The sequence below is a fragment of the Juglans microcarpa x Juglans regia genome, chromosome 3D, assembly GCF_004785595.1.
Source record: "Juglans microcarpa x Juglans regia isolate MS1-56 chromosome 3D, Jm3101_v1.0, whole genome shotgun sequence".
Classification (NCBI taxonomy): Eukaryota; Viridiplantae; Streptophyta; class Magnoliopsida; order Fagales; family Juglandaceae; genus Juglans; species Juglans microcarpa x Juglans regia.
The window spans coordinates 36,435,709-36,450,522 of record NC_054598.1 but is presented as its reverse complement, the minus strand read 5'-3'; the positions used below and the strand labels follow the sequence as shown (position 1 = coordinate 36,450,522).

Here is a 14,814-nt window from a genome sequence, read left to right as displayed (position 1 = left end):
GTTGCTGTTGTTGGTTTTGGAAATATTTATGGTTTGTTTGGTATTGATAAAAGGTGGCTGTTTTGGGGTTTAAATACTAATGGTTTGAGGAGGATATTGTTCAGGTTTAATTTTCTGATAGTTATTGAGTTAAGAAGGGGCTGTTTTGGTTTATTACTCAATAAAAGGTAGCTTACTGGACTGGTTTATTAAATGTTGGGTATATATTTTGTTTAGGTGGTGTTACTACTAGAGTTCCGACTCAAGATGTTGATAATACACGGAAGTCAAGTAAGCGGGGTTCATATACTAGATTTGTATAAAAGAAATGAAATGAGGTTGACTTTGAAAATATGCTTGTTTGTTTTTGAAAAGAAATCTGAAAACGACCTCAGATGTTTGTTCTGCATATACATAAATTCTATATAATAGAAAGTATTTTTCTGTCATGACTGGTGTAGACATGAGTTAATTTTATGCATTCTGTTTCTTAACTATGCAAAAGGAGCGAATATGAAAATCTAAAAGTTTTTGCAATGAATAAATGAAGATGTTTTGGATTCTGATTATTTCAAACATGTGCAATGATCTGAAGCTATTCAGTATTTTCTTTTGATACGATGTGTCATCTGAAAACCTTGGCACGAAGTTATGATTCTGTATATGAATGTGATCTGATTCCGATGATGTTCCGTTCTGTTTTCTGTTAAGGCCCAGCCACGGGTATAATGGTGGTTTATAACCATACCATGGGGGTGAAACATGGAATACGGCCCAACCACGGGTATAATGGTGGTTTATAATCCTACCACGGGGGTGAAATATGGAATACGGCCCAGCCACGGGTATAATGGTGGTTTATAACTCTACCACGGGGGTGGAACATGGAATACGGCCCAGCCACGGGTATAATGGTGGTTTATAACCCTACCACGGGAGTAAAACATGGAATACAGCCCAGTCACGGGTATATTGGTGGTTTATAACCCTACCACGGGGGTGAAATATGGAATACGACCCAGCCACGGGTATAATGGTGGTTTATAACTCTACCACGGGCGTGAAACATGGAATATGGCCCAGCCATGGGTATATTAGTGGTTTATAACTCTACCACGAGGTGAAACATGGAATACGGCCCAGCCACGGGTATAATGGTGGTTTATAACCATACCACGGGGGTTAAACATGGTATTTGTCCCGATGTAATGCTATGAGATGATATGAATATAATGTTTCAATTTGGATATGCCAAAGGATTTTCTTTTTGGGAACAAGTTTGTTTTCTGAAAATTTCGCTCTGATGTTTTGTAACAAGTTTTGTTTATACAATCTGAAAGTAAATATGTTGTTTCTGCATTCTGAAAGAAAATGTTTTGTTCTGCTTGTTGAACGTTATAAATGCTCATATTTACATGCTAGTATATGTTCTCTGCTTGCTAAGTTGTTCATAACTCACCCCTTAATCTTCATAATATTTTCAGATGACATTAATGGTTCAGCTGAAGATCAGTATTAGAGTTTGTAGACAAGAGTAGCTGTGGTTAGTTTTGGGTATCTCGTGGTATTAGTGCTGCTGTTGGATGTTATTTATTTATTAAGTTGATTTCAATGGATTTAGACTGTTTATGGAGACTTATGTCAATTTTATTTTATTCTAGGTTATTATTTGAGACACGGAGAAAAGTTGATATTTATTTGGGTTGTTGGATTGAGGATTTGATATGTGAGAATGTATGATTTATTAATTTGGAGTTGATTATCAGGTTATATGAGTTAACACTCCGGACCCTCGGGATCGGGGCGTTACAATGTGTGTTAGTAGTATTGTTTATGCAATATTGTTAAGATGTTCATCAAATCTTTCTACGAGTTATCTTAATTTCTATATATCTAGATTCCATTTTCGTGACGGGTCAACCTTTTTTCATGACTCTTCAAATTGTAGATGCATTTTTAATTTAATGGATATATATATATATATATATATATACACATCGTTTTCATCATAATTAGTATATCTGCTTCTCACCAAAAAGTTTATGGATTTGGTTCAGAACTCCTTTGCAAACCATTATATATATTGACAACATCCATAAAATTAAAAATATATAATAAATCTAAAAGATTCAAATTTTAAGCAATTCAAATGTAGATTAGGTATTTAATATATTTGTTATTTATTTTTACAAAAACTCATAATGAAAATATAGCATATAGCTTTTAGGATCCTTATCGGAGCAGACTTAATTTGACTATCATCTTTTAGTAGTCAATGTCAAAACCTTGGATATATGGAGATTCTACACTTGTTTAGAGTTTCGATTTTTGGGATTTCCGATTTTTATAGGTTCATTAGTCTAAGATATATATATATATATATATATATATATATATATTCCTTGCATATTATTCACCATTTATTATAGATTTTCACTTTTTAACAATTATGAGTTTTTGAAATATTAACTCAATTATCATAATAGATGCACAAGGTATTTTTCAGCGTTTCATTAATATTTATCATAAAATAGTCACTACAACTTTATTCATGAATCACTATTATTAATTTAATATAATTTTCAAAAGATCTACAGTCTATGCGTATTGTACGTGGAAGTATACTGAACAAAAATATTTATAATGTAAATCATAAATAAAATAAATGGGTCAATCGGGTCAACCCTCGTGTTATTTTTTTATGTTTTGGTGACGGTGATATGTACTTAAACCAGGTTTATCCCAAACTTAAGAAAATAAATTAATGCTACGTACGATATAATGCTAAAACCATAGTTTCCTATATGTTTGTGTATATATATATATATATATATATCTATAGACTTATACATGTGATATTATAGTAGGCTTGCAACTCGACTTGGAAAAGTCAGGTTTATACCCAAACCGGCCCGGAATGCAGCTATGGAAGGAGCCAATCCGATCCGACCAGATCAAAATAAAATCGAGTTGAACCTGTATGACCTGACTAGCTGCTCTTTCTTCTTTGTTTCTTCTTCTTCTTCTTCTTGGAAAAAGTAAAAATGGTGCAATCCATGTGTTCAAATAGCAATCGTCCCCAAATCCCTTTTGAAATGTATTGGTAGCTTCCCTCACAACAGAAAGTCTAGAATTCAACCAATTCCCATTTCAGAATTATCTTCTCTCTCTTCCAACTTAACCTTTGAAAAACGGCTGAAAAACAGTATGGTTTGTGGCTTTTGTCTTTCTTCTAATGCTGTTTATCAAGATGTCTAGAACCCCACGTCTTTGTTTTCTCTCTCCCATGAATTGTGAAAAATTCAAAATTAATCGCTGTAGGAGAAACCGATTGTTCTCGTTTTCATTTTATTCATCCTTTCTAGATTTGCATCTTTTTTTTTTTTGGTTTTCTTTTTGTTTCAGGTAAGGGAGATCATTTCAAAGGTATGTCGGTGAGGGAAAAAATTCGGAGGACAAAATGGCGCAGAGGTCAATTTCGGTGCCATTCCTGACAAAGACGTATTGTGCGGTGAAAGCGGCACAACTTTTGTGGTGTGGAAACTGCAGATTTCGCCAAGGATTTGCTGCCTAACTATTTCAAACACAACTTCTCCAGCTTTGCCCGCCAGTTTAACACATATTCGGACGGGTTGAAATCAAGATACAAACCCCTTAAATAGTTAGGTTGTAGACCCGATTATATAATAACCCTTCAAATATGGGTCGGGTTGGGCGACTTTAAGCGGTTCCATCGGGTTTACTGGTCATTTGCATAGGCCTAATATTACATACTAAAATCAGTAATATTAGGGCCACATAACCGAATAGAGGAGAAAGAAAAGAGTGAAAGAGAGTCATTTCCGGGGCAAGCGGAGCAGCGTGTGATGCCCTGACTCCCACTTACGGAAACGTGAGAATCGTGACGTCGGGATGATGACAACATAGGTCACGCATCCCAACGATAAGTGCTCAAGTGTATGCAACATGCCAAAAGTCACAGTGGTTAATTAAAAGTTTGCCAACTAAGTACCAGAAATTTAAATACAGCTTTCCAAAATAAAATGCCTTTAAAAAGTTATAAAGTTATCCGATATAAATATAATACAAACCAAATACATAACCAAAAAGTGGGAGACAAATCCCAATACACAAGTAAGTGATCCTAAATCACTTATCCAGCGGAGCCGAATCCTCAGGCTCTTCGTCCTCATCAGCATCAAAATCTACAATACCATAAAACACTACCGCAAGGTATCGAGTACCTTGAGACTATGAATCTAAGCAAGTAATCAACCAAGCAACCCAAGAGATAAAAATGCTTTAATGCAACCAACAAACATGTGTGCACATGACGAAACATAAATGTGAACCAAAAACCTCATTTTTTCCAAAAATGATTATTTTCCAACGCAAGCAAAAAATCTCATTTGACCCAAAACACGCCATGAATAATATCCTTCATTTTTCCAAAAAATGGCCCAAACATAAACCAACTATTTTCCCAGAAAATGGTGCTGGTAACCATTAAATCATAAACTTCCCTTTTTTCCAGAAAATGGCTCAACATAATCATTTATCAGACACTGTACATGGGAATCACAGGCGGGACTCTACCACCATCCCTACCGCGTGCACCCTAGGCAGGAATCACATGCTAGATTACCACCATCCCTACAGCTCACGCTGTAGGCGAGAATCACAGACGGGACTACCACCATCCCTACTGCATGCACCGTAGGCGGGAATCATAGGCAGAACTCTACCACCATCCCTACAGTTCCTTTCCACACAAGGGGTACCTATCAAAGCACTGTAGGCGGGAATCACAGGAGGGACTCAACCACCGTCCCTGCTTACCACCATCCCTACAGTTTCTTTATCCTCTTGTAAACCATTCAATCCAATCATTTCAAACATACCCAAAATCATCTCTCACATGAAAATCCAGTTTTCATTTATATCACATGAGCATGCATGAAATGATGCAATAGATGCCAAGATGCCAAACACAACATAAATGCAAGCATTCATAATTCAATTAAATAAATAACCATCCTCACATCCAACTGACCCTCATACTCCTCGGACTCAATGTCCGGCATAACCAACCAGACTGCAAAAGATTTTTTATTGCAAAAATATATTGAAATCTCAATAAATTCTTTGAAAAATTACTAACAGTGCTAAAATATAATTTTTGAATGATGAAAGAGGTGAGAGAGATGACGGCACAACAACGTAACAGTGTATTCTGGACTATGGTCGTGGGTCTCAAGAACCCAACTTTTGAACGAGGACAAACGAAGACTTGGGACAGCTAGGGAAAGGCTTAGTGAGGCTAGTGGTGGTGGCGGTTGGTCGTGGGTGGTGGCATGGGCGTCGTTTGAAGGCCAAAACACTCACATCTGAAATGGGGATGGAGGGGCTTCAAGGGTGCCGGATCAGGGTTGAGGAAGAGTGGGTTAGGTAGCTGGGAGTTCACCGGTGAGGTGGTGAAAGAATGGCTACCAAAGGTGGTGCCACGGCAGTGCTGAAACATAGACCGCGTGGCTTGAATCCGTGCGTGGAGGCTAATCCTGGCGAGGGGGAAGCTTAAAATGAAGGGGGAAGGTCACCGACCGGAAGGGAAGAAAATGGGAGGGGCGGTGACGGCAACAGGTAGCGCACGGCAGCGCTGTGGTTGGTCGAAAAAAAAATGGATGGGAAGAAAGGGTAGGAGAACTTCGCGTGCGGGATGAAAAAAGCAGGGGAAAAAGAAGAGACGAAGGGAAAAAAAATAGGGGAAAAGGGAAGAGGGAAAAAGAAAAAGTGAGGAAAAGAAATGAGATCCAATCCTCATAACTTGGGTCACAAAATTGATCCAACGAAAATAATTTCAAAACAGTAAGTTGAATAAAATAATTAAAATGCAGTGACTAGCTAAAATAAAATAATAATAAAAATCCAACGATACAATAATTTTAAAGTCCAACATTAAACTAATTTTAAGTAAAGAGTAATTTAAATGCAAAACAATAATTAATACCAAGAAAGCACATTATAATAAATTTCACAACTTAAAAATCATAAAAATAAACCAATGAGAAATCTGATAAATTTAAAACAAGAGAACTAATATTTAAATTAATTAAAATACTCATTCAATTACAATAAACTAAAATACGGGGCATCACATAGTGGTACCCCATAAAAGAAAGGACGTTATAGGGGACGATCAATAGGGTTTTCGGTCTCGAGAAAAGGAAGCATGTGTTGTTTTGGTGATCACCATCAATTTAACACCAATTAAGATTCCGTGAGTGGTTGGAAGTAGGAGCTAATTAAAAAATCTTTTGGGAAGAAATTGATAGTTTCATCCCAAAATACATTTTGAGACACTGTTATTGGAACGATCTTGAGACGCTTTTTTTCGTTCCAATTTTTTGGGACAAAAATTGTCGTCCCAAAAAGCCTTATATGTTGTACTGATCATAGATTATCACTTTTTAGCAATTATGAGTTTTTGAATTAACTCAATTATCATAATAGACGCACAAGGTATTTTTCAACGTTTTATTATTATTTACCATAAAATAGTCACTACAACTTTATTCATGAAGCACAAATATGATTTTCAAAAGATCTACAGTCTATGCATATTGTACGTGGAAGTATACTGAACAAAAATATTTATAATATAAATCATATATAAAATAAATGGGTCAATCAGGTCAACCCACGTGTTATTTTTTTTTTTGTGACGATGATATGTACTTAAACCAGGTTTATCCCAAACTAAAGAAAATACATTAATGCTAAATAAGATATAATACTAAAACCATAGTTTCCTATATATCTATAGATCTATAGATATACACGTGATATTACATATACACTAAAACCAACAATACGACCAATATAAAACCGAGTAGAGGAGAAAGAAAAGAGTGATAGATCCAGAGTCATTGCCGGAGTAGGCGGAGCAACGGTGGCCATAAAAGAAAGGTTATAGGGGATGATCAATAGGGTTTTCGGTCGAGAGAGAAAAGGAAGCATGTGTTGTTTTGGTGATCATCATCAATTAAACACCAATTAAGATTCCGTGGTTGGAAGTAGGAGCTAATTAAAAGATGCCAGTCACTAGCTCTAATACAAAATAAAACAATATTTTCCAAACCTGTAACCTTTATGATAGAAATAGATTCCACTCGATCATTCACTCACACAAGTTTGTGTTAGAAATTAACCGCAATTACCATAGAAGCGTGGCACTACACATTTCTTACAACGAATTTAGTTTCCTACAATTGAGGTTCGATATAAACAACATTTGGAGATATCGCTCATTAATTTGCCACTCGCTATTTGAAGTAATGCAGCTAACTTAGGGTGGGGATCCTAGCTTGATCGATCATTAATTAAAAATGAGGTGATCATCTATAGAATCATGTTTCCTTTTCAAAACCACTTGCTAGCTCCATGATAATACTTCATATTAGCTAGGGTAGTAGGCTTGATTGGTTCAAATTCTTTTTGTACACAATATTTCAACAACTAATTTAAAGTTGTTGAAATGTGAGTTCTTCATATCCATGAGCTCATTGATATTTTGCATAGCCTTCGAGAATCTTATCATAAAGGATGAAGTAAATGAAGCCTTTTTTGGCAATGGATTTCGTTACAATACCAATCCCAAGTACAGTAGGTGGGGATTGGAGATCCCAATTATTAGAATATGTCAACTCTTGGTTTTAAGGAAAGCGATAAGATAAGTGGGAATAGATGAATGACTAGATCACATCTTTGAAAGCATTCAAGAAGCACATGGATCTAGGAATTTGATGGAGCGTCATGTATGACATTGGAGCTCCTCCAGTAGGTGATGCCTAGGATTGATGTGCCATTTTTGGCGGTGCGTAAGGCACACTTGCTCATTGGCTTACCACACCACATTTTGCCCCTTGTAGATTGGTTTCCTAACAATTCCATGAGGTGTAGCGTGAAGGTCGGAGGTGGGTTGGAAGATGATAGATTGGCCATTTTTGGCTCCAGTGAAGAAAGATCAACAAATAAAAGCTCTACATCCATGGCTTCTAGACCATGGAGGAGGATGGCGAAGGGAAGGAAGGGGGAGGAAAGAGGGAGGGAGGAGGCGGAGCTCCTTACCCCACTTAGATGGGATCCTTTTTGGAGAGAGAGAGATTCTATTTTGCGGTTAGGAGTATAACTTAATTGAAAAAAAGTAAATGGAACGTTTGAAAGCAATTAAGTACATGAATGGCGATCATGGTGGAATTAACCGGGCTTGAGTATGGACGATGCTTATTCATACTGAGAGCATGATCCATTCTAGATCTTGTTGCTTCACGTGAAAGATTGATACAAGTATGACTTTTTGGTACGTACGTACCTAACCAGAGCTAGCTAGCATGATCCGAATTAGGCCTTCATGTTAAGTTTTCTTAGGAATTGGTTTCGAAGGTGGCTTCCTGATCAGTTATTGGCAGTTCATTGGGTCAACTTCTATGCATCGATCTAAATTTAAATATCTAAAACAAAATAAAGGAAAACAAAACGTGAGAGTACAAGTGCTCAATCTCAAGAACGAATGAGCCAATCGATCGACATCATGATAAGGCATGCATGTCTCCAATATCTCTATAGCTAAGTTTATGCTTGATTTGGCAGATGAAATTAAAGGGTATGCGGCGGCCTCTATTTAATTGATTTAAAGTTCAATTAGTTGCAGACGATCTAGGTGATGACGATGGAGGCTAGCTTCTTTACCTTACCTAATTAACTTGGAGTACTTGCTACTTTTCCTAAACCCACCTAATTATAATATTATTATTTATGCATGACAAAGAGAAAAGTGATTAGACTCTGAATAATCACGAGGATAAACACAATATACGACACACACATGTAGACACACTCCCACCATGTTGTTTTTAAGGTTTTAAAATTTATCTTAAGTTTATTATAAATGATACTAATCGGTCGTGATCAATAGTTTGTAATCATAGTACTTACGTCAATTAGGTTAATTATGACATGATTGTCCCACGAGTTGGGATCTCTACTTTTTGTGTTTCAATATATGCTGTTGAGGTATATGTAGAGACTAGTTTTGGAGCTAAAAAAGTGTTTGCTAAAAGTTGGCTTGACAATTGGATTGAACCAAAGTTTGCTCGACGTCACTCGACATATCGCTCAAGCGAAGCTCAAGTCCTAGAGTCTTGCTCGACACTCCGCTTGAGCGATACACAAATCCTAGTATTCGCTCGACCCTTGTTCGAAACTCCGCTCGAGCCAATGTTCATTTGGCTGTTTGCTTGAGAGGCGCTCGACACGCCTCTCGAGCGAAGTACACAGTTTTGTCAGATTAGGGTTTCCAGCGCCACTCATTATATATATATATATGTCATATTAGACTTGCGTTGGACGGCCTCAAGCATATTTTGAGAGAGAACAATTGTCTAGTGACTGCATATTGTGTGAGAGAGCAAAAAACCCTAGAGAGTGTGAGTTGAGATAGAGTGATTGTAATCTCCTTTGATTAATAAGATTTCTGCAGCTCTGTGGACGTAGGCAATTTGCCGAACCACGTATATTGTGCGTCATGTTCTTGATTGTGTCGCTTTCACTTTATTTGTTATCGTTGGTGTATGTGTTTGCATAACATTTCACAACAACTAGTATCAAGAGCCAAGGTAGGATTTGAAGGAGAATAATGGCTGGAGATAAAGTGAACACACCCGGGCTCGAGAAGTTCGATGACACTGATTTTAGGTACAAGAAGATGCAGATTGAGGATTATCTCTATGGGAATAGGCTCCACCTTTCACTGTTGGGAAAGAAGTCGGAGAACATGGATGATGCTAAGTGGACCCTGTTAGATCGATAGGTTCTAGGTCTTGTTTGGCTGACCTTGTGCAAAACAGTAGCACACAATGTCAGTAAGGAGAGAACCATGGTGGATCTCATGGTGACTTTGTCAGGTATGTATGAAAAGCTGTCTGCAAACAATAAAGTGCACTTGATGAAAAAATTATTCAATCTAAAGATGTCGGAAGGTATGTCTGTAGCCCAACACTTGAATGAATGTAATACAATCACAAAATCAACTGTCTTCTACAGAGATTGAGTTTGATGATGAGATCAGAGCATTGATTCTGTTGGCATCGTTGTCAAATAGTTGGGAGGCCATGAGGATGGTTGTGAGTAGTTCAGCCGGCAAGTCAAAACTGAACTATGATGACATACGTGACATGGTACTTGCTGAAGAGGTACGTAAGAGAGACTCAAATGAGTCATCAAATTCTGGATCGGCCCTGATTGTTGACAATAGGGGCAGAGGACATGACAGGTCAAGCTCCAAGAGTATGGGGAAGAGCAAGATGAGATATGGGCAGCAGATCACGTGCTGGAGTTGCGGCAAGCCGGGCCACATCAAGAGAAACTGCAAGAATCAAGAAAGTTTTGATGATGATGCTGTGAATGTAGTGGCAGATGAAATTCATGATGCCTTACTCCTTGCGGTACACAGTCTGATTGATGATTGGGTGTTGGATTCAGGGCTTTCGTTCCACAGCACCTCATGATCGGTGCAAAACTGCAAGTGCACAGTATCGTAGTCTTATTGTAAAGTGAAGAGAAGAGTATCGTCCTCAGGTATTGGTAACTTACTTTTGACAAATACTAAAATTATACTAATCTTGACTTTATTTAGAAAAGTCACTAAGATTTTTGTAATTGTAAATTAAAATAAAATGAATTCAAAGAAAATATTCAAAGGAAAAGAAAACTGTTTGTTCGAAGATCAACTCAATGGGAAAGAAAACATCTAGGAAATCGATTTCACCTAATCCCTCACTATGCTTTACTCATCTAACTAATTTAATTTAATTTTCTCTATTTGTTAGCAAATCTCCACAAACATCCAAAAGCCCATTTCGACAGTCAATTGAAAATTATTCTTGTTCATTATTTTACACAAGAGTATGCAAATTAATAAAGCAAGAAAACATTAATATCAATGATTTTAATACTACATAGGTTCATATAAGTCATTCAATCTCTATATTTATCTATGCCGAAATATCCAAGATCTATCCTATAATTCCCTCTTTCGACAGCAAATCACAAGATTAATGGCCAGTTAATTAGAAGCAATAAGCTCAGAATAAATCAGACAAACATAGAAGAGAATTACTTGAAATTAACATAGAAAAACAAGCATAGTTCGGAACTAGATTACATCGTTTTCCTAGAATGATGAAAATTTAGTTCATGCTAAAAATTAAATTCAACTCGAACGAATTCACCATAATTTTTCAGAGAGAAGAATAGAAGAAAATGAACATTGAAAATACTCCTCACAGTCCAAAGTGTCGTCCCTCGCAAGCCGCAGCGTCTGAAACGAAAAACTCCAAAGAAATGCCCCTCTGAAAAACTCTCCAATTTCGTACTAATGATATGCTTAAATAGGGTAGGAAAGAAACCCTAATGTCTCCATATTCCCGCACACAAAATCACCTAAATTTTAGGACTCAACTTGCCAGCCACGTACGTGCTTTCGGAGTTTGAATTTGGAAAACCTTATTCGAGACAACTTTGTAGCCCTTTAGGAAAGCTTTCCAACACATTAAGAATCGCATCAATCAGATATTAGAGCAGAAAGTTATGATTAAAATAGTAAAGTGTGTCCATGTTGTCTACTAGCGCGTTTTGGACTCTGATTCGAATTACTCTCAAACTCCATCATTATCCTTATTTGAAGAGTCTTACACTCATTGAAAGTTCTTAGATTGTTCCAATGTCTTGCCCACTTGAAAGTCCTTTGAATTCGACTGGATTTGGACTTGCTCTTTTATAAACTCTGAAATTAAATATAAAAATCTGCTCAAGAGTATCCCAAAGTGAATAGAAACTCAATTCAAGAATACACATTAATTCCAATGATTTCTATTAACATTTTAGCATTTTAGTCCAATAATAGGGTATTTAGACTAAAGTTTAAAGTTAAAAAGTGATAAAATATAAGAAATTATGCAAGTCATCAAACACCCTCAAACTTACAACTTTGTTTGTCCTCAAACAAAAAATAAAAAATAAAAAATAAAAGACCATTATAGACTATCAACTTGACCCCATTGAGAAGTTTCATCACTCACCAAGCCATGATCTGAATTAGATATCATCACTAGTATCTTACTCTTTTAACATCAGGGATAGCAGGAAAATCAATAAAAAATTTAGCAATTTGTCAAGCAAGAGTTAAGCATTTACTTCAACCTAAAGCTAAGACCTTGAGTGTGTGTGTGTGTGATGTAGTCAATTCAACTCCAAACCACTTGCAAACTCAGATAAAAGTAGAACAACTAAAATAAGAAGAATTCTTTCAAAACTTGACCCCATAAGTCCAATTTTCAGAAATCCACTCCACTAATGTAGTCAAACCAAAATTAGAGATCAAAAGGTTTTTAATCAAGGTTGTAATGACAGGCTACAGGGTGAGGGCTAAGAAAGAAATGAATATGGAAAATCAAAACAAACTGGGAAAATACTTAGTGTAAAGAACAATGAAAGAGATATGCACATGATTCAAACCATAACTCTTTCTCGATTATATGCTCATACTTGTGATATTATTATTGTTGTAATCAATGAAGCAATACCAACTACACCTTCAACAAAATCTGAAGTGATTTGCACTCCACTTATTGAGTTTGCTCTTTTCTTTTCTTTTTCTGCCATGATGGATAAATCACATTTGAATAAAAGACAAACCCAGCAAAAATACTTTTTTTTTTTCAGCCACTCACCTTTTTCGTTCTGCCACCTCAATTCTTGTAGCCTTTTCAAATCTTCAATCACTTCAATCCTTTTTTTTTCACACACTTTGATTAAATAGAGCATAATTTCCTTTGAACTAACTTTCTCTTTAAATGTAGATTTCCACCAAAGTATTTTCTCAAACTATAAAAGGTAAATCATGGTTTTTCAGGCTTAAAACGGGAATGGTTGATATTGTTAAAAGAACAAATAAAGGCTTATGTAAAATAAGGCTCAAGGGGGTTGACTATGGAAATACACCATGCAATGATGGCATGATAATCAGGACGGCTGGGAAAGCGTTTTGGTTACAACAAAAAAATTTGCCTAGATCATTTCTCTAATATTTGGTATCAACTAGGATTTCACCTCAAGGATCCATCAACGGATTCTAGAGCAAAGCAAGATTGAATTTTCCTAACTCAGTTAATTCAACTCCTTCTCTTCATAAGCAAAATGGAATAAAGAAAAAATGACTATGTGCTCAATTATGTTCAAGGTCAAAGATTTAAATCAAAGTACCAACAAAACTCAGCCTGACATAAAAGAAATTTTTCAAAATTTTTCTCAATCTCATCCTCAATCACAAATTTCAGAGTCATAGAGAATTCAATCATACTCAAATACATGCTTGGTAAGGGAATCCAACAACTCAAGACTTATAAAATCACAAGTAAAATAAAAATAAACATCAAACAAGAAGACCAAATGATTATAGGAGTTTACACCCCCAAACTTAAACTAAATAATGTCCTCATTGTAATGCAAAAGTGAGACAGATTGAAGAAATGAAAGGAACTTCCCTGGTTTCATGGTGAATCAGCTGTAGTTTATAATTTTCAGCTCTTTATTCATGCTAAATAAACCCGCATCAAAATCTAAATTATTAGAAAATAAATAATAAAAATAAAAGAATAAAAGAAAGTTCTATGGGATGCCTCCCATAAGTGCTTGTTTTAAAGTCTACAGCCAGACTTTTCAATCTTGATCGATCAGGATCTCCAAGAGGAATAAGTGAATAGTTCCTCTCCACTTGTTCTCCATCATAATGCTTCAATTTCTGACCGTTAGCTCTGAATATACTTCCTGTCGTATCCCTCAAATCTAAATTAAACTTCTTTACAGCCCAATAAGCTCTATGGTCCCTTAACACACACAATAGATTTTCCTCTTCTTCAGGTGTGAGTGATACAGTAACAATCACTGGAAATGTGCAATTATCATCCAAGAATGTATAACGAAGATGCTCGGGTAATTGCTTCAACTCTGGAGGGATGTAAGTTGTAGTTTGCTACATTTTTTCTTCAAAAAATGTAGAATCCGGCTTTGCTACAATCGGCTCTAGCTTCCCCACTTCATTGCTAAGTGATGTATCTTGCTGCAAGGCTCGTTCTTGGTGATCGGCTGGTGCATTTTCTTGAAAGGCTTCTTCTACACATTGATTAATGACATCTACCCTAAAACAAGTGCTTGGCTCTTCTGGAATTCTCATAGCTTGGTAGATGTTGAACATAACTTCTTCCTTGTTCGCTCTCAATGTTAACTCGTCCTTTTGAATATCAATTAAAGCCTTTCTTGTAGCCAAGAATGGTCGGCCAAGAATTAGTGGGACTTCTTCATCTTTCTCCATATCTAACACCACAAAATCAGCAGGAAAAATAAATTTATCTACCTTTACCAATACGTCTTTTATGATTCCACGTGGATACTTAATGGATCGATCTGCTAGTTGCAAAGAAATGGTTGTTTGTTTCATCTCTTCAAGTCCAAATTTCTTGCAAACAGAAAGTGGCATAAGATTAATACTAGCACCAAGATCACATAAAACTTTAGCAAAAAATGAATTTCCAATGGTGCATGGCAAAATGAAACTCCCTGGATCTTTTAATTTTTGAGTTAATTTCTTTTGAAGAATAGCACTGCATTCTTCAGAAAGCTTCACTATTTCAAACTCCTCCATCCATCTCTTCTTGGAAATGATGTCCTTCAAGAATTTTACATAATTTGGCATTTGTTTCAAGGCATTTGCTAAAGGAA

At 36.2% G+C, this 14,814-nt stretch overlaps 1 protein-coding gene across 1 annotated transcript; it reads right to left on the bottom strand.

The window, feature by feature from the left end:
• Positions 1-14,068: 14,068 nt before the first annotated feature.
• Positions 14,069-14,788, bottom strand: LOC121255285. The gene has a single exon (XM_041155556.1). It carries the CDS (start codon positions 14,786-14,788, stop codon positions 14,069-14,071), a length of 720 nt encoding a protein of 239 aa, XP_041011490.1.
• Between the last annotated feature and the right edge of the window lie 26 nt (positions 14,789-14,814).